The sequence below is a fragment of the Pinus tabuliformis genome, chromosome 9 (assembly GCF_031772625.1).
Source record: "Pinus tabuliformis cultivar Carrire ecotype Pingquan chromosome 9, CPIR1, whole genome shotgun sequence".
Lineage (NCBI taxonomy): Eukaryota > Viridiplantae > Streptophyta > Pinopsida > Pinales > Pinaceae > Pinus > Pinus tabuliformis.
The window spans coordinates 1,711,818,971-1,711,845,781 of NC_142307.1; the positions used below are offsets into that span (position 1 = coordinate 1,711,818,971).

The 26,811-nt window shown below is 38.4% G+C and overlaps 1 protein-coding gene across 1 annotated transcript; it reads right to left on the reverse strand.

The window, feature by feature from the left end:
• Positions 1-749: 749 nt before the first annotated feature.
• Positions 750-3,123, reverse strand: LOC149155546 (putative pectinesterase 53). Its single transcript, XM_089444450.1, has 5 exons — positions 2,660-3,123; positions 2,204-2,393; positions 1,879-2,082; positions 1,554-1,786; positions 750-1,098 (listed from the first exon to the last, which is right to left on the reverse strand). The coding sequence occupies exons 1-5, from the start codon at positions 3,121-3,123 to the stop codon at positions 903-905; spliced, it is 1,287 nt and encodes a 428-aa protein (XP_089300576.1). The 3' UTR covers positions 750-902.
• Between the last annotated feature and the right edge of the window lie 23,688 nt (positions 3,124-26,811).

Consider the following 26,811-nt stretch of genomic DNA (forward strand, 5'->3'; position numbering starts at 1 on the left):
ATTGAAATTTATACCAATTTAGTAATAAAGTTAACCTGACAAACTTTTGAATTAATTGTATGGCCTTATCCCTATCTCTAGGCCTAGTACAGTTTCCCACTCAATTATAGCAGTTGGATGATCTGCTTTCTCTATTTAAACTGCTGCCATGATCTGGTTCTTCAACTTATGAAGACCAATAACTAATGATCTGCTTTCTCTATTTAAACTGCTGCCATGATCTGGTTCTTCAGTTTATCGTGACAACGAACCACACTTGATTTGATGTGATTTTTGGACAAATGTATTTGAAAACTCTTCTCAAAAACTTAAAATAGATCACAAAAACCTAAATTCAACAATATTAAACAAATCTTCATTTTTATTTATTTTTAACCTTTACGGTAATGTGCCTAAAAATATAATTCTCGGGAAACAGCGATGAAAATAAGGAAATCTAAATATTGTCTGTCTGTTTGAAACTTTGATGCACAGTTTCATTTGCTTGCCAATTCAGATCTCCATTGGGAAGAATAGATAGCAAAAGAATCCCTTGATATTTAATGTACAGAAAGATGCTTGATATTTGATGTACAAATGGTTTTAAACCAAATATAATCTAAAATACAGTAATAAGAATTGTACGAAAACATTATCTCTTTTTTTCGGAAGGAAAAAAATATTGGTTTGTATTAAATATGCCAGTACAAATATACATAACTAAGGATCTGTGGTTCAGACATATTTTCCAGATATGCATATATTGCACAGCATTCAATCTGAAATGTACATACAAAAAAAGAAAAGCCAAAAACATAACAGTATCTATTCACTCAGGGGTCAGCGGTCAACAGTATCTATACACTCAGGGGTCAGCTGTCAAATTCGAGAACAACGCGATAATGAGTGTCTGCAAATTAACGCTAAGGCAGAGCATGAGAGAGCGATATCGACTGTATATATACCGCAGTATAAGGCCGAAGCCAATACGAAGCATCGATGAAGCTCCGATCCAGAAAAGGCCGGGCCTCTTCGTATGTTAACTCCTTCGTCCATCCAGACTGTATGGCCGTGACTGCACCGTTGCCTGTGCATTCGTACATACCATAGAATGCAGTACTGCAAATATGTAAAGAAAAAATCAAGTTAATTATGTAACAGAAAAAGGGAATTGTACATACTATGTAAATTATATTCAGTATTGTGTTTATGAGTGAAATAATACTGGAATAAGAATATAGTTAAATTTCTGAGTGTAATAACTAAATTAAATGTAATAAGTATTAACTAAATTTATGATTGTAAATTTTTTTGTATATTTGTTACTGGGATTTATTTTGAATGTTCTAACCATAGTTATCAAATTTGTTGGACTATTACAAGTCAATTCAAATACTGTATAATTTGGTGAAATTTGATCTGGTTCAACTGAACATCCATGATTCTAGACTCGATAAATAGACTTCCCTTATCAGTGAGTATATCAGATCTGGCTAAAACACTATAATAAGCCTATTTTATAGTAGAACATCTTATGTTGAAATAACCTTATGACTATAAAATCTTTGCAATACCTTTTACGCAGGGGATAGCCAAAATCTGACCAGGCTTCAGGATCAAGATCCGACTCCAACACAGAGCGCACATAAACAACACGAGAGAAATTACCCCATGCGCGCCCAAGGTATGGACGACCTTCGCCCGTGATCCTGCATCCCACGAATGCAAACCCAGTTGGCTCGTTGGCTTCGTCACGGTTTTGGGCAGTAAGGGCGCCTACTCTGCCCAGGGCGTGCAAATGGCATTTCTGAATAAATGCCAATATAATTTCTCAGGTCCACAAATAATAAGATATTGCAGAGAAAAGGTCGAATAAAGAAACAAAAATTAAAATATTACCTCATAAAGGGACCTCCCATTTCCAAAAACAAAATCTACTGAACCCCGTATTGTGCAGTTGTGAAAAAAGTGTCTTCCATCATGGTCGTAAAGAGTATCTTGATGACCATAAAACCCACAACTCAGAAACACGGCCCTGTCTCCAGATACCCTGAGTGCAACGGCCTGTCTGTACAGAGCATTTTCTGGGAATCTTGCGTTGTTCTGACAAAAAGAAATATATCAGATCTTCTTGACAAAAAAGTTTACAAGAATTTTCGGTTCTCCAGCCCAATATTGATGCCAATTCAAGAATTGCAGTGAAAATCCAGATTCACAGAAATACCTCAAAAGACATATTGGCTGCAGAAAAATCGTCAGAATTTACAGCAACCGATGCACTGAGAAGGGTACCCATTTTTTTGCCAGATTTATCCACATCATAGGCCTTGTCGTGCCATCTGATAATGGTGGACCGCTTGCCTTCACCCTGGAATGTGATAAAGGGCTTGTTCCTTGGGATTGTAACTTTCTCCCTGAAACAGGTTAATTTTATTCTTAATTTCATAACTTCCATAATATTTCATAACACTGCAATAATTCATAACTCCATTATAAATACTTTCAAAATCCAATTACAGAGCATTGATAAATGTATCATCAGAATATTAATCCCTAAAAACTATATTTATGTTTACTACATTATAAATTCTTCAAGAATCTAACTAGATGGCAATGGAAATTGGTTAATATATCGTCATTTGTGTTCTTGAAACTTTTCAAGAATTCAGTTAGTTGGAACCAGAAATTAGATTTAGGGCCTTTCCTGTAAATGCCAGCGCGAATGAAAATAATAACTCTCTGGGTATTGTTCTCCGGCACGAAATTGACTGCATCTTGCACGCGTTGAAAATCTGCGAGGCTTCCATCTTGGGCAACGCTCAAGACTAGCATTGGTTGTGGCAGCCTAGTCCCGTTAATGCCCTGTTCTCGTCGCTGCGCATCCACCAAGTACCAAGGGGTGCTCGCGTTTCGAATTGTCTGGAGCCACTGATCGTAGCGCCCTTTTGCTGCAACAATCTCTAGTTGGCTGGTGCTGCAGTCGTTGTTATTGCACGTATAGTCGTTTTCAGGCTGAGTAGGAGAATTGGAGGTAGGAATGTTGGAATCGCCTGTATTTTGTTGAACTGCTGCTGCGACTAGAAACAGAGTTGAAAAGACAAGAACCCAGATGCAGATACAGGTTGAGATTGCTACCATTCTCATTGTGACCTGCTGCAAATGCCGATGAGATTCGATGAGCAAGAAATTATTTGATGAAAGCATGGAGGGAGTTGCCTGCTTTTATTTAGTTTGCAGAATTCAGCTCCAAACTGTTGGGCTTATATCTGAGAAATCTGTTTTAGCTCCAATCTCAGCATGGCAAGATGTTAAGCCTCAAGTATGAAATCCGTTTTAGATCCAAACTCCGGATGGCAAAGATATTAAGCCTCAACCTGCCAACGGCTTGATGTGGACGTTGTGGATGTTTCATTTCTTGCACGTTGATCTTTTGAAGTCAGTTAAAGTGGTTTTTTAGACATGTGGTATTGCTATTTATTGCACATTGATTTTTTGAAGTCAGTTAAAGTGGTTTTTTAGACATGTGGTATTGCTAAGTTATAGTATTATAGTATAAAGTGGTTTTTCTAGACATGTGGTATTGCTAAGTTATAATATTATGGTATTGCTAAGTTATAATATTAGCCCATAATATTGTGATAAAGTCTATTTGCTTATTAAAAATTTCCATGATAAAATGAGTAATTAAGAATCTTGTTCCATATATTTTTAAATGTAGATACATTTAACTTATAATTAATTCTTTTTAAAATTATTTATTATTATTATTATTATTATTATTATTTAGTTAGTTTTTATGATTTGTCTTTTTTTAATTTTAGTCATGTAAAATATATAATGTAGTGAGTATTTTGATGTTTAATGTGGATTGATTTAGATTGGTGTCTACCTACCATTTAATTTATATGGCTAACCATTATTTGTAAATTTAAAATATGAAGATTATATGGAAAAAGTAGCATGGAACAAAGTGTGTCATAAAAAAAAATGAGCTAAATCCCACAAAGTAGGAGAAGGAAAGGAAAAACTTCCACAATTTATTATTGTTTATGTGATGCCGCATAAATAAAAATATTTGTAACTTCTGCAATTACAAATCTCCCAATATTCTTATTTATGTGATTCCACATCTTTATAATATACACCATAATGTTAATATCATCATCATTATAATATCAAAACTCCTAAACACCTATAATGTCTGATATCATAAGAGATTTGTTCACATATATAATCATGTAAAAAGAATCTTTAATATGTCATACCCGATTAAAAGCATGATCTCCCAGTTCTTTTGGTCTAATATTAATTAGATATACTTAATATAATTTTTTTTTATTAATATAAAAAATTATACTAATTTAAAAATAATAATAATACTCAAAAATACACCACCATTCACCTAATAACTAATCAATATACATATTAATATATTATAAGACTCACCGTAACATCACTACATCTCGTATTATAGCCCACTAATGACCATTACATAGTTAACATCTCTCAAATAGCCGACCAATTTCATAAATTAATTTACGAAAGCAAATTCTATATACATTAGAGCGTATTCCAAAACCTCCCACTGACATATCCATTATGATTCCATATAAACCAATACAAAAATGTACCAATGTAATTCATACACTTTAATATTATTTTCATTTCAATATTCTCCATACTCTATCTAGACACAACCAACGCTTCCATCATACGGTGCCAAAATTATTATTAGCATATACATCTATATGTGATACTAACCCAAACACCATGTTAATAACTCCCAACCATTATATATATAATTGTCTCACTTTTATGAAAACATTATATATATTTTGAAATTTAAACTTTAAGGTAAAAAAAAAATTTGTGAATAAGATATAATATATTATTGAAAGAAGTGAGTAATTATATTGTTCGGTTTGTGTGGGGGAGATCTGACATAAGGACCAACATAATAATCTAATCTGGTTTCAGTATTTTTCTATTTACATTGAAACTTTGGCAAAATTGGGTTTTGTAGCCTATGGTAGATACACTGGAGTAGCCAAACAGGAATCCATTTTACAACATACTCAAAAAAGAGAGTATAGATTATAGATGTTGCAATACAGACTAGGTTTGGGTTGTTTATTTATGAGATTGAGTAGTCTTCAACAGTCAAGCCTCCGCGGGGGAAAAGAGACAAAAAAGGGTTTGCCGAAGTCATTCTTGGTTAGTGGTGACCGGGTCTTCGTCTAGGCTGATGGGAGTCTCTTGAGTGCTCCCCTCCTGCGGCGCGGTAGTGTTCAGACGACTGGAGGAGGCTCCAACGATCTCTTTCTTGATACTTGGTGAGCCTTCAGCTGCAGAATGGACTTTCGCCGTCGATTTCTTCCTGATGACAGTGTATTGCAGAGAGTCCTGAGTGATGAAACGACAATGGTGGATGGCTTCAACATAGATAACAAACTTCTCAGTAAGACTGTCAATCTTAGTTTCGAGCGCCTTAGTGCGCTCCTCCTGCTCCTGCATTGCAAGACCCATGATTGTTTTCATCTGCCACCATGTTTCTATGGTGCGCACATAAAGGTTCTCGCGCGCTCTGGTGAGGGTAGGATCAGGGATCCAAGCAAAGTTCGCATCTACTTCATCAAACATAACCTCTCTGCGAAGAACATTAGCTTGGGCTTCCAGATTGGCGATGCGCTCTTGAGTTTTCGGGTTGACGACCATCGCGTAGTTCAAAGTTGCGCGCCTCGCGGAGGTCTCAGTGCGAGTAGTGGGGGGCGAACCCAGAGAATTCCATCAGGAGGCTGTGGGACTGCGCCCGCCCCCCTGATTGGAGGCAGGGATGGAACTGCACTTTGGGGCCATGAGTGAAATAGAGGGGCTGGGGAGCGAGAGGAACCAGAGAGCGGAGGAAGAGCAGGGGGGAGTGAGAGCAGAGGGAATGATGGGAGGAAGAAAGGTGAGGAGGGAATAAATAGAGGCCTGGGGATCAAGGGAGGCGTGGTGCGGAGAGGGGGGGCGAGAAGGAGAATCGTGGGAAGAACAAAGGAGGGGAAGTGGGGGAAGAGCCTTGCAGAGAGGATGTGACGGGATGGCGCAACCGCACAGGGGAGGAGGGAGGTGGCAGAAAGTACCAGCACATCTGGCATGCTAAGGACAATTCTAGGCATGTGCGCCGCAATGTCATCCTTCTTCCAGTACTTAGAATCATCCTTGAATTGATGGAGGGTATGCGAACAATTATTGTTCGGTAGTCTGGTTGTCTTTGTCATTGATGGTTGCACAGTGCTGACAGAGATCACTATCCTCCAGGTCATTCCATGATATGGAGTTCAGCCGAAGGGTCCCCACTGTACTCTCATTTGCTAATCTATCAGCGAGCTTATTGTTGTTCCTTCTGATGGCTTGAAAGTGTAGGCTTGCCATGTTGTCTATTTTGTGTTTGATTCTCTATATAATTTTGTTTAGGCACCAGTTGTCTGATACTTTAGCCACCTCGATACCCTGCTGAAGTTTTTTGCCAATTTGAGTGGCCAGAGTGGAGTCCCCTTCCACGATCAAAGGACTAAGCTTTAGCTTGTGCATGATGGTAATGCCATTTTCCAAAGCATGAAGTTCAGCGGCATTGTTTGTTGCTGAACCTAAGTTACCCTCATAAATCCATATTATTTCATCTTTTGTGTTCCTAAAGACACCTCCAAAATCGACTTGGCCCGGGTTACCTTTAGTTGCGTTGTCGTAGTTAAGCTTAATGGTGCCCAGCTCCGGCAGCCTCCACATTTCTTTCTATTTATCATTCCTGGAGGGGGAGGAGACTTCGAGAACTCTGATCTAGAGGAGGTCCAGCATAGACATAATTCTCGCTTCTGAATTGGTGGGAGGGGCATTGGAAGTCTGAGTGGGTGAAGATGCCACTGTTTCCCGAATAACGCTTTTGATCTTCGATAATATAATTTCCTCCTGAGTAGAGATGCCTCAGAAAGTTTTGGCATTGCGTTCCTTCCATAGTGCCCAGCAGACTAGACCCGGTATTAAGTTCCATGCACGATTAACCAAAGGATGAGAGGAGAAAGAAGGTCTCTAGTTTGCGATGGTGTTTTGTATGGAGGAGGGATCCTGATCCGAACTATTGAAGACCAGGAAGACCCAGTCCCAAAGTTTGGACGCATATGGACATTCATTCAGGAGATGATTGGGGGTTTCTTCCTCTAGCTGACAAAGATGGCATCTGGAGGGGCCAATGAAGCCTTTTCTCCTTAGATTGTCCCAAGTTAGGATCTTCCTGTGCAGAACAAGCCATAGAAAAATAGAAATTTTAGGCCAGTGTTTTCTATCCCAGATAGAATTCCATTTTGGGTCTGGTTGAAGTTGATCAAGCTTGGCTATGTATCTGTAGGCTTCTCTTAAATTAAAGAGACCTGCCGAATTTTTGCCCCATCGGATTTTATCCTTTGAGGAGTCATGGAGGATTTGTCTTTTTTGAAGTTCTGATGAGAGATCAGACCAAGCCTGAGGATTAATGTGGGGAGCCCAGTCCTCTTGATCCAACCAGATTCTCCATCTGTCCTCATCCGCCCTTGGTTTCCAATACTGGCTAACTCTAGTCCTCCCTTTATTTTGCATATCGGTCTTGATTTGTTGGTATTGATCTTGATCGAGTTCAGACCTTTGTTTCCAAGCATCCTCCCAGAAGAGAGCCTTGTTTCTGTTTCCAATCTCCCAGAAACTATGTTTTTGAATTATAGCCTTGTTCTCCCACGCTTGATTCCAGATAACTGATCCTTTGATGCTGCCATTTAGCCTGATAATTTGTTCCTGCGAGAGGGAAGGCGTATACTTAGCTTTCCAAAGGGTTCCCCAGGGGGAGTTACGGTTTTCAATCCATCTCCATTCCTAGGGCCTTCCCTAGGAGGTATGTGTCTTTGAGACCAAGACCACCGTCTTTTTTGGGCTTGCAAATTTTTTCCCAAGCAATAAGAGCCCATTTTTGTTTACCTTTACGCCTCTCCATAAGAAATTTCTCTACAGGTTTCTGATTTTGTTGGAGATTACTTTTGGAGTTGCTAGAGCCGAGTACAAATAGAGCAGGATCCCCTGTAAAATAGATTTAACAAGGACGAGACGACCGACCAAATTGAGAGATCTGAAGGTCCAATTGGCAATTCTTTTTTCTAGCTTGTTGATCAGGTCTTCCCAAGTAACCTGGGAGAGTGGCCTGTCTATCAAGGGGACCCCAAGGTAGATGGAGGGGAGGGTGCTAATGGGGAAATCAAGGAGTCTGGCAATGTTCCTGCAGATAGGCAGAGGGGTGTTAAAGAAGAACAACTTGGATTTCTCAGGGTTGATGGTGGTGCCAGAGGCCGCAAAAAAGTCAGACAGAATGGTCTTGAAAGAGGAAGCTTCTCTGATAGTTGGGAGCCCCATGAGCAGGGTGTCATCCACGAATTGTTGGTGCGTGGAGGGAGGAGTTGAGGCATGAGGTTGTAGACCTGAGAGCTTGTTAGCATGCAAAGCAACAGTGATTGAGTGGCTTAACCCTTTAGCCATGATGACAAAGAGGAAGGGAGAGATAGGATCCCCTTGCCTGATACCCCTGGAAGGATGGAAGGGTGTCAAAGGGGAGCCATTCACGAGGATGGAGAAGAATGCTCCTGACACCATTGCCATGATCCATTTGATACTATCTTTGAGGAAACCAAACGCAGCCAGAACTTGTCTCATGTAATCCCAACTAATCTTGTCAAAGGCTTTGGACATGTCTAATTGAATCATCATACCAGGCTTCTTTTGGATTTTGAGAGAGTGGATGAGCTCGTGAGAAAGGATGATACTATCCATGATTTGTCTACCTTCCACGTAGCCAGATTGGTGATGAGAGATAAGGAGAGGCAGGATGGATTTTAACCGATTGGCAAGGACTTTGGAGATAATTTTGTAAATGACATTGTAGAGGGCTATAGGCCAAAATTTGTCTGGGGAGTCAGTTGATTTGCCCTTGGGAATCAAGGTTAGGAATGTGGAGTTGAGGGCTCTTAGGACAAACTTCTGAATGTGGGATTCTTCCACAAGGGCATGGACTTCTGATTTAAGGATGGGCCAACAAGCTTTATAGAAATCTATGGTAAAACCGTCCAGACCAGGGGCTTTTCCATTGGGCATCCCCATAACCACTTCTTCCACTTCCTAGAGGGACACTTTTCTTAGGAGCATTTTATTATTCTCTTCAATGAGGATTTTGGGGATGTGGTTGGTGATTTTTTTAATATCATGATCCTGGTCATTCCTAGGCTCTTTGAGAAGAGAGCTAAAGTAACAAGTGGTCTTTGCTTCCAACTCCTCTTGGGGGTGAATGAGTTGTCCCTCTTGGTTCTTCAGAGCCAAAATTTTGTTGTTTCTCTTGTGTTGTATCATTGATTTATGGAAAAACGCAGTGTTCTTTTCCCCACATTTCAGCCAATTGATTCTGGATTTTTTTTGCCACAACTTCTCTTCTTGGATGGCTCTTTCCTCCCAGAGTTGTTGTAATATTTGTTCCTCTAGCTTCTCTTTGTGAGCCCTTCTTCAATAATGTTTCGCTGGAGAAGCTCCAACTTGAGCTCCAAGTTTTGTTTTGTTTGTTTTGTTTTTTTTTTTTTTTTGGGAGAATTCGAGCTTCCATTTCCAAAGAGGTAAGATAAGTTTCCTCCGATAAGAGGAAGCGATCTAGCTGAGAGGTAAATTTTCGATCTCCTCCTCTTCAGTTATTCTAGGTGAATGTGCCATTGTTGGTGGGTATGTCGATGAGGTTGAGGTTTTCTATGGTTGTAAGGAAAGCCTTTGAGTCCTTATCTAGCTTCCGGATACCACCTCTCTTCTCTACCAGATTAGTTATCATATTAAAATTTCCTGCTATTATTTTGAAAGGGATATGTATGTGATCGAGTAGATTGGAGATGCATTGAAGCATTTTAATTGTGTTTATCACCTTGTGAGGCATGTAGACATTGGTTATGTAGATACTTTCATTGGTGCCAATAATTCTCAGGACCGCTATTATAGAATGATGAGTAGCCAAAGAGGATATGAGGTCGAACTTAGAGTTTTTCCATAGAGTCATTATCCCTCCCGCCGAACCTGTGGCCAAGTTAGCTAAGAAGATGTAAGGCTTAAAATAGGAGTTGAGAAGGAGAGAAGGGTGAACCAACTCAAGTTTGGTTTCTTGAATTAGAAGGATATCAAGATTGTCAGACATGATTCTGTTTTTCAAGATTCGTTTCTTCCCGAGACTATTTAGTCCTCTAATATTCCAAGAAATGCAATTCATAAGCATGGAGAGGGGTTTAGGGCCAGAGCTTTTACCTTCCCTTCATTGATTAGCTTGGCTCCCAGTTCTTGGAGGAGCTGACTGGTGGTCTTTCGGCCTCTTTTCTGACTTGGACCTTTAAGGTTGAATCCTCCTACTAGAATGTTTGCTAAGATGCCCTTTGATGCAATGCTTTCTTGTGCGGGGTGGAGTGCCTTGAGTTTTAAATCTTCTTGGAGGAGGTAAGCACCTTCAATTTTTTGTAATTGGTGTTCTAGTATGGCTTTTATTCCATTTAACTTCCATTCCTCTGCAATGGTTTCTAGGTCTACCCCCTCTAGAGCTTCTTCTATGGCACTTTCCTCTGGTGTTTCCTCTAACGCTATTTGCTCCATTTTTGTGTCCTCTTGTGAGTGCTCCTTTTCTCTATTACTTTTGACTGTATCCCTATGTTAAAATTGACAACTAGGGCCAAACTCCATGTGGGTCTTCTTATTCATGGCAACTGATATTTTTCTTGGATTCCTCTCATCGAGAGGTGTACGTTTGATCTAAGGATCATCCGATTTCGATAAGTATTCATGGAGATATGAATTTATTTGTGTTATGGGACAATGCATCAAGGTCGGCCAGCAACCAAATTGTCCCCACTTGTGCAAAGGAGGTGACTTGTTAGTCATTTGAGTAACAAACATTTTCTCTTGTGATCTCTTCCTCTCCACTTGTTTGGGTCTTAGTGGAAGGAAGAGTCACTAAGAGTATACGCTGCCATAGAATGAGTGCCCTGAGCATCTACACTGTCCTAATAGAGAATCATATATGCTGTCATGAAATGAGACTAATTCCTATACGTTGTTATGGAACCTAAATCCTATATGTTGTCATGAAATGAGCCTAAATTCTATACATTTTCATGGAAGGGATGCCTAAATTATACGTTGTCATCATTATGTTAAATGTTGTCCAAAAGAAGTCTATACGCTGTCCTAAAAACAGAGAGCCGCAAAAGGGTATTGACTGCACCAATGTCTTGGGTTTAGGTGCAGTGATGACCATGTGTAAGGACGCAACAACAGGTTTATATTCTCAACATATCTATCTTCAGTATAACAATGATCTAGCAGAAATCATGAGATACATTGATATGGTGAAGACTAGACAATGAATAGAAAACTATGTATATGTATATGTATTACAACCTTGCCATAAATCTAAAGGTGTAATAGGTCTCGGAGATGTAAAAGAGATCCTAGGCATACCTATAAATGGAGACAGATAGTCTCAAGAGGTATCATTCAGATCTAGTATGATGCAGTCTTGATGTACTTCCAGGAATAATAACAACCTTAGTCTTGATACAATACATCGTCTCACTCTACAGTAAGGCACAAGGACAAGATATGATCTTGGAGTTGAAGATCATGATCTCAATGAAGGTTACATTAGTGGTAATCTCTGAAACAGTGCAACACAGTGATGATGGACATGGTGATGGTGCAGCATAGTGCACAGTGATAGTGGTGCAACACAGTGATGATGGACATGGTGATGGTGCAGCATAGTGCACAGTGACAGTGGTGCAACATAGTGATGCATAGTGTAGCATGGTGAAACACAGTAATGATGGACATGGTGATGGTGCAACATAGTGCACAATGAAAATGGTGTAGCACAGTGATGCATAGTGCAGCATGGTGCAGCACAGTGATGATGGACATGGTGATGGTGCAGCATGGTGCCACACAATGATGATGGACATGGTATGATGGTGCAGCATGGTGCAACACAGTGATGATGGGCATGGTATGATGGTGCAACATGGTGCAGCACAGTGATAGGTACAACAAGGTGATGGAATCACCTAAGTCCAAATCAGCTACCTCATGTGACATCTTCTTAGAGAAGATCTCTGCTCTTAATTTTGATAAGTCAAAATGTTGACTTCTGATGTATATGTACTATCTCTCTCTCTGCTGAACTATTGAAGAACACATAAGAAAAATTGATCAAGGGTTTCCCCACATTGGGGTTTGTCCCTGGCTGGTGCCACATCTTGTGTCCTCTTGTCCTGGCTTGTCTTCTACGATCTATGTTTATGTTCTATCTGCAATTTTCTATAATGTTTATGTGATTGCTAATCTGGAAAATATATTGAAATAACTGTAAAATTGAAATAAATTTCTCTAAGCATAGAACATACCTAAAATTAACATGGTATCAGAGCTGAGGTGAAGACAAAGCCCAAGAAAGAGTGAAAGAGCAATCACCGAAGACAATTGGGAAAGGACAAAAGGATCAATCGGTTCCTCATCCCTCTTCAAATTCACCAAGGGTGAAGTCGAAGCAGAGAATATTATCACAATGACGCAACGGTAGCTTCTGATGGCCTACCTAAAGATCACTTCAATGGGAAGTCTGGATCTAAGGGTGGAAGGAAATCCAGATGCCTTGTTTGTAATAAGCTCGACCATTATGATGAGGAGTATCCGAATGGTAGGGACACATCACTTAATGAAGATGCCAATCATTTAAGGGACATCTTCAATGATCAGAGGAATGACAGGTAATGCAGGACATCATGGGAATAGTCGAATCTTCAAAGAAAGCAAAGAACCCCAGGTATGAAGAATCAAATGTTGTTTCTAAAGAAGCGTTATCTTATATTGGCCCTCTCCTTCAGACTCTTTGGGAATCTGGCTTATTGATTGAAGTGCTTCAAGGCACTTCATTAGATAGAAGGGTGCTCTCTCTAGATATGGAAACAATCGTGGGATTATACTTGGAGTTGATGCCACCTATCCCGGAAAGGGTGTAGGGAATGTTACCCCTCAATTGAATGATGGTAACTCCATCCATTTACAAGAATCTCTTTTATGTACTTGATTGCAAGAAGAACCTGGTGTCCATTTCGGCAATGGAAGTCAAAGGTTTCAAGGTGGCATTCATCGATGGAAAGGTATGTGTTTGAAAATAGAAATTTCAAAAGATGCTTTTACTCATGGGTTCAGGGTTGGAAATTTGTATCAAGTTGTAGGATGGTCCATTAGGGATCATGTCAATTGACATATCTCATCTATAGCACCGGAGGTCTACTTTATGAGGCTCTACCCAATGTGAGTCAAATGGTGACAGGGATTCCTGAATTCAAAAAGAGCATGAAGGTACGTGTCTGAGATGTACTAAAGGAAAATCTTATAAGGGGACCATTCCTCTCATGTAGCAGGTCCACAAGTTTGGAACAACCCGAGGGGTTTGAGATTCATGATCGGGAATCTCATGTATGCAGGTGGAAGAAAGCCCTCTATGGCTTGAAGCAAAACACCCCGGGCTTAGTATGAGAGGATTGATAATTGTATGATGAAGCTGAGATTCACTGGGAGTGAAGCCGATCCAAACCATTTCTTGAAGGTTGTGGATGATAGACCTCTCATACCGGCACCCTCTGAGGACGACCTCTTTCTAACAGGGGTAGACCCTATCATTTGCAAAAGTAAGAGGGAGTTGGATTCCATATTTGGAATGGTAAACTGCAAGCCTGTGACTACCTCGATGGAGCTTAACTTTCAGAATTTATGTGGTAGTAATGCCAGACTAGATTTGGGAAATGCTTCCGAGTTTCATAAACTCATTTGCATTGATGTTCTTGGTGAACTTCCGTCCAGATATATGTTTCGTAGTTAGCATGTTGGGCTCATATTTGGTTGAGCCTCACTGGATTGGTGCCAAAGAATCTTTTGAGATATCTTCGGGGCACAATCTCTCATGGATTGAGATACACTTCCAGAAATGTGAAGCTGCATGATTATTCGAATACTGACTGGGCAGGCAGTGTGGAGGATCACAAGAATCACTTCTAAGTGTTGGTTCTCTTTGGGTTCTGCTTCGATATCCTAGATGAGTAGGAAGCAGAAGTCGGTTGCTTTAAGCATCGCTGAGAGGGAATACATAGCTATGAGTGTGATCTCGTGTGAAGCTGCCTAGTTGTGGAAGCTCTTCAGTAAGCTATTTGTACACATGATGGACACCACCGTGATCTTTTGTGTCAACCAGGGGGGATTCGATTGTTGAGGAATCCCGTATTCTATGATTGCTCCAGCATATAGACATCATATACTACCTTATCTTAGATATGGCACATCGATGAGTGAGGAGGCTCCATCGCATTGAGACTGATGTACAAGTCGTAGACATTCTGTCAAAGCCCCAGGGAAAGGTCAAATTTGTGACTTTCCCGAATGACTTGGAGTCGTTGACAGACCCTGTTATGAGGGTCCTGCATGATGCATGCATTGAGATCTTGGAGCTCCGAGGGGCTTGGGGCACTTCTTGGAGCAACAAGCATCCATAGGGAGACTCACCCTCCCCTAGTGGTGCGTTGTGTACATGGTGAAAGGTTTAGCCTTCCCTTGTGATACCCCGTGGCGACTTATGGACAGGATGAGTGGTTCTCTTGTCGAGGCATCTTACCCATGTAGTTTGGGACTCATGGGAAGTACCTCTCATTTGGCCAATGAGCAGGGAAATGGGGTTAGGGACCATAGTAGTACTATCGATGGACGCATCGTTGTATCTATCGTACTCCCTATGCTAGGATGACCTCCATTTATCTAGGATCAATGAAATTGATCTACGATCATTATGAGTGGTTTGAAACACTCTCTTTTGATATTGATATGGGATCAATTGGAACTGACTTCAGGTCAGTAAGAGTGATATGACTCACTCTCTTGGAACTGATCTAGGCTCAGTAAGAGTGGTATGACACACTCTCTTCATATGGAACTGACTTCGGGTCAATAGACACTGGTATGAGACATTCTCGATCAATTATTATACTTCATGGTTCAGTAGAGCAGAGAAGTGCATGGCACTGATGGAAGAGATAGTATAGTCTGGCAGATGGATTAGTAGATGGAGTTCTCCCTAGTTAAGAGGGGGTGTTAAAATTGGAAACTAGGGCCAAACTCCATGCGGGTCTTCTTATTCACGACAGTTGATATTTTTCTTGGATTCATCTCATCGAGAGGTGTAGGATTGATCTAAAGATCATCCAATTTCGATAAGTATTCATGGAGATAAGACTTTATTTATGTTATGGGACAATTCGTCAAGGTCGGCCAGCAACCAAATTTCCCCCACTTGTGCTCAACGTTTTAGTATAAAAGGAGGTGGCTTGTTAGTCATTTGAGTAACAAACATTTTCTCTTGTGATCTCTTCCTCTCCACTCGTTTGGGTCTTAGTGGAAGGAAGAGTCACTAAGAGTATACGTTGCCATAGAATGAGTGCCCTAAGCATCTACGTTGTCGTAATAGAGAATCCTATACATTGTCATGAAATGAGCCTAATTCCTATACGTTGTTATGGAACCTAAATCCTATATGTTGTCATGAAATGAGCCTAAATCATATACGTTGTCATGGAAGGGATGCCTAAACTATACGTTGTCATCCTTATGTTAAATGTTGTCCAAAATAAGTCTATACGCTGTCCTAAAAATAGAGAGCCCCAGAAGGGTATTGACTGCACCAATATCTTGGGTTTAGGTGTAGTCATGACCATGTGTAAGGACGCAACAACAGGTTGATATTCTCAACATATCTATCTCAGCATAACAATGATCTAGCAATAGTCATGACATACGTTGATCATGGTGAAGATTAGATATTGAATAACAGACTATGTATATGTATATGTATTATAGCCTTGCCATAACTCTAAAGGTGTAATAGGTCCTAGAGATGTACAAGAGATCCTAGACATACCTATGAATGGAGACAGACAGTCTCAAGAGGTATCATTCGGATCTAGTATGATGCAGTCTTGATGTACTTCCAGGAATAGTAATAACCTTAGCCTTGATACAAATCATCAACTCACTCTACACTAAGACACATGCACAAGATATGATCTTGGAGTTGAAGATCATGATCTCAATGCAGGTTACATCAATGGTAATCTCTGAAACAGTGCATCACAGTGATGATGGACATGGTGATGAAGCAACATAGTGCACAGTGACAGTGTTGCAGCACAGTGATGTATAGTGCAGCATGGTGCAGCACAATGATGATGGACATGGTGATGGTGCAGCGTAGTGCACAGTGACAGTGGTGCAGCGTAGTGCACAGTGACAGTGGTGCAGCATAGTAATGATGGAAATGGTGATGGTGCAGCATAGTGCATAGTGATAGTGGTGCAACATAGTGATGTATAGTGCAACATGGTGCAACACAGTGATGATGGACATGGTGATGGTGCAGCATAGTGCACAGTGACGGTGGTGAAACACAATGATACATAGTGCAACATAGTGATGATCGACATGGTGATGGTGCAGCATAGTGCACAGTGACAGTGGTGCAGCACAGTGATGCATAATGCAACATGGTGCAGCACATTGATGATGGACATGGTGATGGTGCAACATGGTGCAACACAGTGATGATGGACATGGTATGATGGTGTAGCATGGTGCAACACAGTGATGATGGACATGGTATGATGGTTCAACATGGTGCAACACAGTGATGATGGACATGGTATGATGGTGCAACATGGTGAAGCACAGTGATAGGTACAACAAGGTGATGGAATCACCTGAGTCCAGGTCAGCTACCTCATGTGACATCTTCTTAGAGAAGATATCTGCTCTTAAGTTTGATAAGTCAAAATGTTGACTTTTGATGTATATGTACTATCTCTCTCTCTCTCTCTCTCTCTGTTGAACTATTGAAGAACACATAAGGAGAATTGATCAAGGGTTTCCCCACATTGGGGTTTGTCCCTGGCTGGCGCCACATCTTGTGTCCTCTTGTCCTGACTTGTCTTCTACGATCTATGTTTATGTTCTATCTGCAATTTACTTTAATGCTGATGTGATTGCTAATCTGGAAAAAATATTGAACTAACTGTAAAATTGAAATAAATTGCTCTAAGCATAAAACATACCTAAAATTAACACCTTGATCGTGTTCTCTGTCTGCTTGGGTCGGCTCCCCTTCTCTTGCTTCATCTCCTGTCGGATAGTTTGGATCCATTTGTTCCTGAGTGATGTTCAATGCATCGAACGGGTTTTGACTTGCCTCCTTATGTCGATTCTTCTTGGGGATCTCCTTTTTCTTATTGTTCTTGTTCCTGGAGTTGACTTTAGTGTATCCTTCACTGTCTTTTTTTTGCTTGCCTGCTCGGGAGGTTGAGGGGCTTTGTTTAGAGGACAGTCTCGGAAGAGATGACCATGCTCATGGCACTTCCTGCATCTGAAGGGGATGTGTTCATAGTCTATACTTTGAAGCCAAAATTCATCCCTAAAGATTAATTTTATTGCTTCTGGAAGGGCTCTAGAGACATCTATGTATACGCAAATATGGGCATAGGAAACGTAATGACCATTTCTGGTTCCTTCTGACATTTTGATGTACTCCCCCAGCTGGTCTCCTATGCCTTTTAAAATCGAAGGAGCCCAGTAATCAGTTGGTAAGGAGTAGAGGCATACCCAGACTGGAACTCTTGTGAAATCCTCCTTTTCTAGTGTGAAGTTGTCCTTCCAAAATCTCATGTATAGTCCGACTGAGTTATAGAAATAGGGACCTCCTTCAAATATTCTATCTCTGTCTTCTAGGAGGTCAAAGATGACTGTGAAGAATCCTTTGGATCCCAGCTGAAGTCTTATCTCCCCCTTAGGTGTCCATTTGCTTTGTATCCACCAATTCAGGGCTCTTTCAGTTGGCCATATGCCCATAAACTTGCATATTACTGCATGTTCTTGCATGTATTCTCTATATACTGCTACTCCTAGGTCCTGGATTTCCAGTTCCGAGATTTTCTTGGCTATGGGGTTGTAGTTATTCTTTGTCTTTTTCCTTTGTTCTTGCATCTGCTCCTGAATCTTTGTTGAGTTTGTGTTTGTGGAGGAGGGGATGTCTGAGGCCTTTCCGTTTGTTGAGCGAGTTTCTTTGTTTTTCCCTTTCTCTGTCTCTTTGTTTCTCTGAGGTGGTTCTTTTTGCTGAGAGTATCTTGTATCTCCATTATCAAAGTTTCCTCCTGGGGGGTGGAAGGCCGAGTTGGAGGCAAACTTTGTGAAGAAAGAATCTTGGTCTGGAGGCCAACCAATGACCATATCTTTGAATGAGTGGGCACCAAGGTTCAAGTGTGGTTCCTCCATGACGACCAGGGTGCAGCGTGGCCCAAATGCTCAAGAGGAGGCCGCGAAGAGTGTCAACACTAGGATTAGGTTATGGGCACCATTGTTGGAGCTTCTTTTTTCTTCTTCGCTCATTTATCTTGACATTTTAATCCATATCAAGGTCAACTTGTATATAAAGTAAATATTCAATAAAAATTTAGTAGCCAACCTTCTATACATTGTATATATCATAAAATTAATAGGTGACTTCAACTAAGAAAGAGACCAAACTTAAGATGGTTAGTAATGATAAATTACAGAGATGTTAACAAATGCAAAGATGAAATCAATAGTTTAAAACACTACCTCTATAATATTGAGAAAGGAAAAAAATAGTTAAAAAATGGGCAAAAATATAGAAAACAAAAAGATTCCAAAAAATAATAAACCCAAATAAGAATGAGACATTGAAGATATAAAATGATTGATTAACTAATTGTAAGGGTAGATATATTATTTTCTCATCTCTTAGTCCACTAGATATATCTAGATAACGTAGGTTATTTAAATAAAATCAAAATCAAGATAACTAAGTATAATGGTCTAGAAAATTGAAAAATTGTCATCTACGAACAAATCCACCTACAAACGAATTAGAGAATGTTTTAGTGCCATATTTATGCTTAGAAGGAGATGCTTACAATTGGTTCACATGGTAATCCAAGAAAACTAGTGGTTTCTCAGTTAGCTGCCAAATATTAACAAATGATATTCTTAAGAGATTTCACGTTGATAGGGAAGATGATACATATATTTTTCGATTTCACAAAAAAATAATTGCAAATTTGTTTGTATGTTTTGGTGTTAAAACATGTTATCCATAGGGGACTAAGCTTATCATAATCTAAGAATTTAGTTAAAGTTATAAGTGTGGCAATACCGATTGAAAGGAAGTTTATTAGTCAATAAGAGGTAACTTTGAGCCTCCAAACAGGGAAATTAGTTACAATGAGAGGGATAATGTTACAATATTACTATTAATCAATGGATAAGGAGACCTATTTTCATAGATGTAGTAAGAATTGCACTTTAGGGCATAGTTGTGAAGACCCATCATTACATTGTTTTAAAAACAATGAATGGTAGGGAAATATATGTCTTGAAACTACAAAATTAATTACTATAAGATACAAGTTAGGATCTCATAATAATGGAACACCACACACTTTAGGGCATAGTTGTGAAGACCCATCATTACATTGTTTTAACAATAGTGTATGGAAGGGAAATATAAGTCTTGAAACTATAAAATTAAATTACTATAAGATACAAGTTAGGATCTCATAATAATGAAACACAACTAAAGTTAGGATCTCATAATAATGGAACACCACACACTTTAGGGCATAGTTGTGAAGACCCATCATTACATTGTTTTAACAATAGTGTATGGAAGGGAAATATAAGTCTTGAAACTATAAAATTAAATTACTATAAGATACAAGTTAGGATCTCATAATAATGAAACACAACTAAAAATGTCATTAGCATCAATTCAATCTCATTCAAACAATAAAATAAAAATTAAGAAAGATTCCCATAAAAGGAGATTTCTTCCTTTAAAGAACAATGAAAAAATATATTCCATCTTGTCTGAGAAGGTTATAAGACCCAAGATCTAAAGAAAAGGGGAAAGAAACACAATCAAATATACAACAATGACAACAAGGGAAGCATATTCTGGAGCATCATGGTTTCATGATCAACAAACAAACTAAAGACTTCAAAATATTATGCATACCCTACAACAAAACCTCACAAATGCTCAAATCAGGAAAAAAGTCAAACTTCTACAGCTAGATAAAGACAAGGATGATGTTGCCAAGAAAGCATGTTTGCATAGAGAGAATCCTATTTACAATCTTTTGAGGGTAGAGCATTCTTTAAGAGAGTGTCAATGTAATATACATGATAACACTAAATTTAACAAAAATAATCAGTGTCATCGTGCTAAATAGCAATTATATTAATTAGGTTAATGAAATGTCATAAAGAACACACTCATTCACCCCATGAATCAGTCAACAAATATATCTATCCCATCACAAGGTTCATTATAACATCATCATTTCTTTTATATATATAAATATATATATATATATATAATTCACCCCACCATTCAGTTAACAAATATAACTATACCATCACAAGGTTCATTATAACATCATCATTTCTTTTATACATATCTATATATATATATATATATAAGGATGTTTAACTCAAAGATGGTCTTGAAATTTGAGTTATTATTAAATTGATACTTAACAAGTTAATTTTTTTCCCTATGGACCCATTTGATCTTCTCTTATAGACTCATATCTTCCTTAGTGTTTCCCCTTTTGGGTATTAACTACAACTATTTTGAAAAATCATATATAGTATTTTAGCATTATCTTATAACATTCTAGTAGAGTGTAATGTGGTAGTTTTACCATATGGTCAATAAAAAGTAATATTTACAACATTCATATGTTTAGTTATTCTTTAATTAAGCTATGGTTTTAAATTTTGCATTAAAAAGTCATGCAAAACATATATACAAAATTTATATAAATAGACATTTATTCAAGTTCACACTTCAGTATTAATAGTTAAGGAAACTTATCCCAAAAATTCTTTTAACTTAATGAGACAATTTAATATATATTACATTAAAAAAAAATTAATAATTATAATAATTAACAATTTAAATGTATAATTTTGTAAAAATATTTATTTTAATAATTACAATATCTTATTTTTTATAATCTTTACATCAATAACATGTTTTAGAATAATGATTCAACCAATTAATAATCCATAATATTAAAAATAATTTAAAAAATATATTATAATAATTATAAATAAATGTAATTCAAATTTAAATGTATAATTTTGTAAAAATATTTATTTTAATAATTACAATATCTTATTCTTTATAATCTTTATATCAATAACATGTTTGAAAATAATGATTCAACCAATTAATAATCCATAATATTAACAACAATTTAAAAAATATATTATAATAATTATAAATTAATGTAATGTTTCGACCAATAAATAATCCATAATGTTAAGGCATAATATTGTACATTTTGGAAGCACGGTTGAAACCAAGGATACAAGGTCGAATCCGAGGGACGCCAAAATGAGCTCGTATTTCGCCGAAGTATTTCCATAATCCTTTGGCTTCTTCTAGGCCGTGCCCTGGCTTCGTGATTTCTTTTGAATTTGCGAGATAGCCTGCCGTGCCCTGGGTTCTTGACTCTTGAATTTGCGGGATGAGCGACCAAATTAGAGAAAAACCTGCACTCGAGGGGTAGTCCGTCTTCCTGGAACACACGGTGTAGTGCTTTGTTGGTAGTGGTTTGGTTGGACGCCAATCATTGCCCAGAGCCGTGAATCGGAGTCAGGGTTTAACGAAAAGGGTTAACTGTTTGCGTGGGGCGTATGCACAGTCGCGGCATTTTGTTCACGGCAATGGTTTCGGATTAGCGGCACTCTGCCCCAATGCCGCAGTGCAAATCAAGCCTTGCACTGTTCACCACTCTTCAAAAGACTGCGCACTCGCTAAAACTTTCCCGGGCGGACCTTATCAACTGGATATGTGGAGCGCTACACAGCGACCAAAGTACAAACTCTCCTGTACTGATTTCACTTTAGTACAGGAACCGTATGTTGGCCAGTCACCATATCTTTTGAACACAGGAGTCCCTTTTAAGTAACCGAGAGTTGCCGAGAGTCGGTGTCCGCTGATAACATGGAAAACCCTAAGGAAACCCAAGGCGTAAAGAGCAGAGATATCTATGATGTCGCTGCAAGGGAAAGGGAAAGAAGTCGCTGCCAATACTAAATAGGCTAAAAATGTTAAAAATGACTAAGAAATTTCAAATTTTGTAGAGACAAATTATTTGGGTCATGTCAAAATTATTTCAACACAAAACAAAAAAGTGGATTTGGGTAAATGCAAAGCAATATGAGGGCATTTTAAGGCGCTTTCCTTCACTGTGGACAATGGACAAATGAGAAGAAAACAGATCCAAAGAAAGAAAATAAATAAGAAAAACAAAAATAAAGAAGAATCAATCATTTACAGCCTCACATCTACAACTCTTACTTGGTCATCAAATCTATATGTCCAAAGAACTGATGAAGGTAAGGACTAGGCTAGAGATTTTAGAAGCCAAAGAACAGGAAATGAACCGCAAAATTTCAGAGATCACAGTTGCACACCGATGTCTAATGGAAGGTAATAGAATTTTAAAAGAACATGTAACGATGTTACAAGAGGCTCTAAAGACCGTAAAACAAGAATGGCAAAGCTTGAAGATAGCGTGGCAAAGTATGAAAGAATTAATAACAGCAAACATAAATGTGATCATTTCTAAACAAACTTAGGTATATACACAAGTATCTCAACAAACAGAGATTTCCAAAAAAAAGGCAAAAATGAACAGTGGGAAAGATAGTCCAAAAGAAATCAAAGCTAGAGATGAAGACGCTAATGGTTACATAAGGACAGAGGAAGAAGAAGATGTAAGTGCTCGTAGAGCACAGGAAATAGAACACAAAGAAAGACAGGGCAAGAAAACAACTTTATTATCAGGGGAATAAGAGATTATGCGAAGAATGAAAGTACTATCAATTTGACAAGAGACTTTCTGAAAGACAAACTACATTGGAAAGGGAAAATTTGCCAAGCAATGAGAGTTGGGAGGATATGTGAAGAGAGGCCTCGACCCATAAAAGTCACCATGGCAAGCGTACAAGACAAACACCAACTTTTGGGCAAAAATAAACTCTTGAAAGGCTCACAGTTCTTCCTTGATGAAGATTTAACCAAAAAACAAGAAGAGAAGAGAAGGGATGAAGTGGAGAAAATTAGAATAGCAAGAAATTAAGGGAAAAGGGCATGGTTGTACAATGGTAAAGTCGTTATTGTAGTGTTTAGGCCTCTGGGCAAAACAAGACAGCAAACTGGCAGTAAAGAAAAAATAGAGAACTCAATAATAAGGATGAAAACAACAAGAGCAACGTTGACGAAAATGGGTGAAAACTCAAATTTGAGTCTTATGTGCCAAACTGCGTAGCAATCAAATCCTACCCTGGTCTACCTAGTTTTAGTTTGTTGGAATTGTAGAGTTTACCCTTGGAGAAGAGGACCTGGGTTAGGGCCTATTGCAGAAGGTAGAGACATAATTTGTCTCAGGGAAACGCTTGAGCATGATAGTTGCAAAACTCCTGTGTTTGACAGTTATTTGAAGTTGACAGTTTAGAACAAGGTAGCAGAAAATGGCAAAGGGTATAGGAGAATACTAGTTTTAGTGAAACAAAAAGAAGGTTGTCACATTCAGTGAATTAAAGAAAATGCAAATAAACAATATTTATCGTTGAAAATATCAGAGAATGAGAATCACATAAGAATTGCAACATGTTATTTTGTCCCTCAAATCTCAAAAACTTACAAAAATAAGGGGCTTGACAACAAGAATCCATATGCAGCTTTAAAACAAGATATTGTTGTGTACTCTCAGCAGGGAGAAGTTCTTTTAGTGGGAGATTTCAATGCTAGAACAACAAATAATCAAGCTAGCATTCTTTGTTGCAAAGAGGATAACAATCCTATTTGGCTCATTGAAGAGGAGAATCCCCAATGGGTGAGGTGTTCAGAAGATGACAAAGTTAGGAATCATTTTGGAGAGGAGTTGCTTACACTGTGTGGGGCTTTCAACTTAGTTATTTGCAATGGTCTAGATATATGGAAAAGGTCTAGGAACTTCACTTGCAACACATACAATGGGACAAGTGTCGTTGACTATGTGATGTGTTCACAAACCCTGATAGAAAAGATAGACAAAGTTAGTATTGGAGGGCATATTTTGGACTTAAAATCAGACCATAACTCAATTTATATAAGGTTATCATGGTTAGAAGAGAGAGAACATAGGAGGAAAGCCCAATGCTTTTGACAATCACTATCAAGAGGCAAGATTCTTTTAACACAAGAAAATTGTACTATCTTCAAGACAATGTTAGAGAGATTAATTCAGAGGGAGAAAATTGGTTTCAAAAGCTTCAACAATCATAAGTTAACAAATATAATTCAAAGTGCACTTGAGAAGTTGAAAAGAGCAAAAAATAGGAAATCATAATCAAATTGTTTTCTTGTAAATGCTTGGTTTGATGAAGAATGCAAAATGGCAAGGAAAACCTTGAAAAAGGCAGGAAATGAGAAGATGAATGTAAAGTTATATAAGCAGATACTAAAAAGGAAAAAAGATGAGTTCATGCAAATAAGGAGAGGAGTTAATATATTTAAGCAAGAATAATCCAGAGCTTTTCTGGTAGGAACTGCAACCAAGGAAGAAGCAAATTGAAAATAATATTATAGTCAATCAATGGTTTGAAAATGCAAGGCAACTCTATGAGAAAGAATCTGAGGCGGATCCCCCCCATAGGATCAACACAAATTCAAAGCTCTTCACGGTACAGGAGGTGGAGAATGGAATTAAGAAGCTAAAAACAGGAAAGGAAAAGGACTTGGTTGAACTTCAATCAGAGTATCTAAAATGGGGAATGAACGCGCTTGCACTGCACATCATGGAAATATTCAACAACATCATTCAGCAAGAATTCCCAAGAGACTGGACAACTAGCCTAGCCATACCCCTTTTTAAAAGTGGAGATATTAATAATTCATCCAACTATAGAACAATTATGATCAATCCTTTATTTGCAAAGATTTTCGGCAACATGGTAGAAGACATAATTAGTAAGTGGGAAGAAGTAAAAGAAAAGAGGGAAAGAGGACAAGCGGGTTTTAGGCCGAAACATTTTACAGTGGATCATGGTATCACGTTGAGACACATTGTTGAAAAGGTTTGGGAGGACAAAGAAGAAGTATTTCGCTGTTTTGTTGACTTCAAAAAACATTTGACACAGTCCCTAGGGATAAGTTGTGGCGCAGTGGAAGAACTTGAAATTCATGTGCATTCTAGAGCCGCTATCCATAGACTTTATGAAAAAATGAAAGTCAAAATTAGAACCTCAGCAGGTATTTGAGAAAGCTTTAGAAGTGACATTGGAGTCGAGCAAGGTTTTCCTCTATCCCCTACTCTTTTTTGTCTATATATTGATAAATTGGAAGACTGATTAAATCTGCAAGGTGGAAATGGTGTTCGGTTGGGGGAGTTTGTGATAAAGCTTCTTTTATATGCCGATGATATTGTAATGATTTCTAAATCAGTCCATGGATTGCAAATGCACTTATATGCCCTTGAGCATTTTTGTAGAGCAGTGGGGATGGAGTCAATACTAGCAAGACCGAAATAATGATTTTCTCTAATAAAAGGAAGCAGAGCCAACATACTTTTTTCTTTGAAGACAACATTCTTGAAAAAGTAAATGAGTACAAGTACCTTGTGATTGATTTCAACAACAAACTCAATTGGGAGGACTGCAGAAAGAAGATAATTTTAGGAGGGTGGAAAGCATTATATGCTCTTCAAAACAGATGTATATATACAGAGTTATGGGATTGGAAAACGATTAAAGTGCTTTTTGGACTCCTAGTTTGTCCAATGATGCTATATGGGTGTGAATTGTGGGCTAGCAGCACTCCCGTCTCAAAATGGAAACAAATTGAGAAAATCCAAAAACACTTGATCATGAGCAAGTTCAAAATAAAAAAAATTCAGTACCTTATGAGATAATGTTGAGTGAAACAGGAGCAACTCCCATTGAAGCAATTGCTATGGTGCGGCTCATAAGATATCTAAAAAGAATTGAGCAAATGAGAGTAGGTAGATGGCCTAATGTTATCTTCAATGAAGGCATGAGTGAAAGAAAGAAAACATGGATGAAACAAAACTACACATGGATGCAAAAATGGAATATCTACCTCAATGCTTGTCCCACAAATAGCAAGGAGCTAAAAGATTTTGTTATGGAGAAGTTTCGTAAAAAGGTATGGGGAAAAGAGTTGGGTAGAAAGAAGAAATATTACATTGAGGAATTCAACCCTACGTGTGATCTACAACAAAAAGAGTTCATTGGAGCTAGCATTTCGTGGAGGGAAAAGGTTCTTATTGCTCAATTAAGAACCAACTCACATCAACTTCGATGTGAAACAGGACGGTGGAAAAAGCCTAAAGAAGCTTGGGAAGAACGAGTGTGTACATTTTGCACGTTTCGGGCTATGAAATCGAGAAAAAAAATCATTTTGGAATGTGATGCATTCAAAGACATCATAGAAAGTTATGAGAACATGTTAGCATCAATTTCTTGGCATTGTCTTTTTAGTGAGGGGATTGTTGGAAGTTTGGGCCAACTCATTATCAATTTGAATCGGAAAAGGATTGAATTGCAAAAAGAAAAAAACATGGAACTAATGGT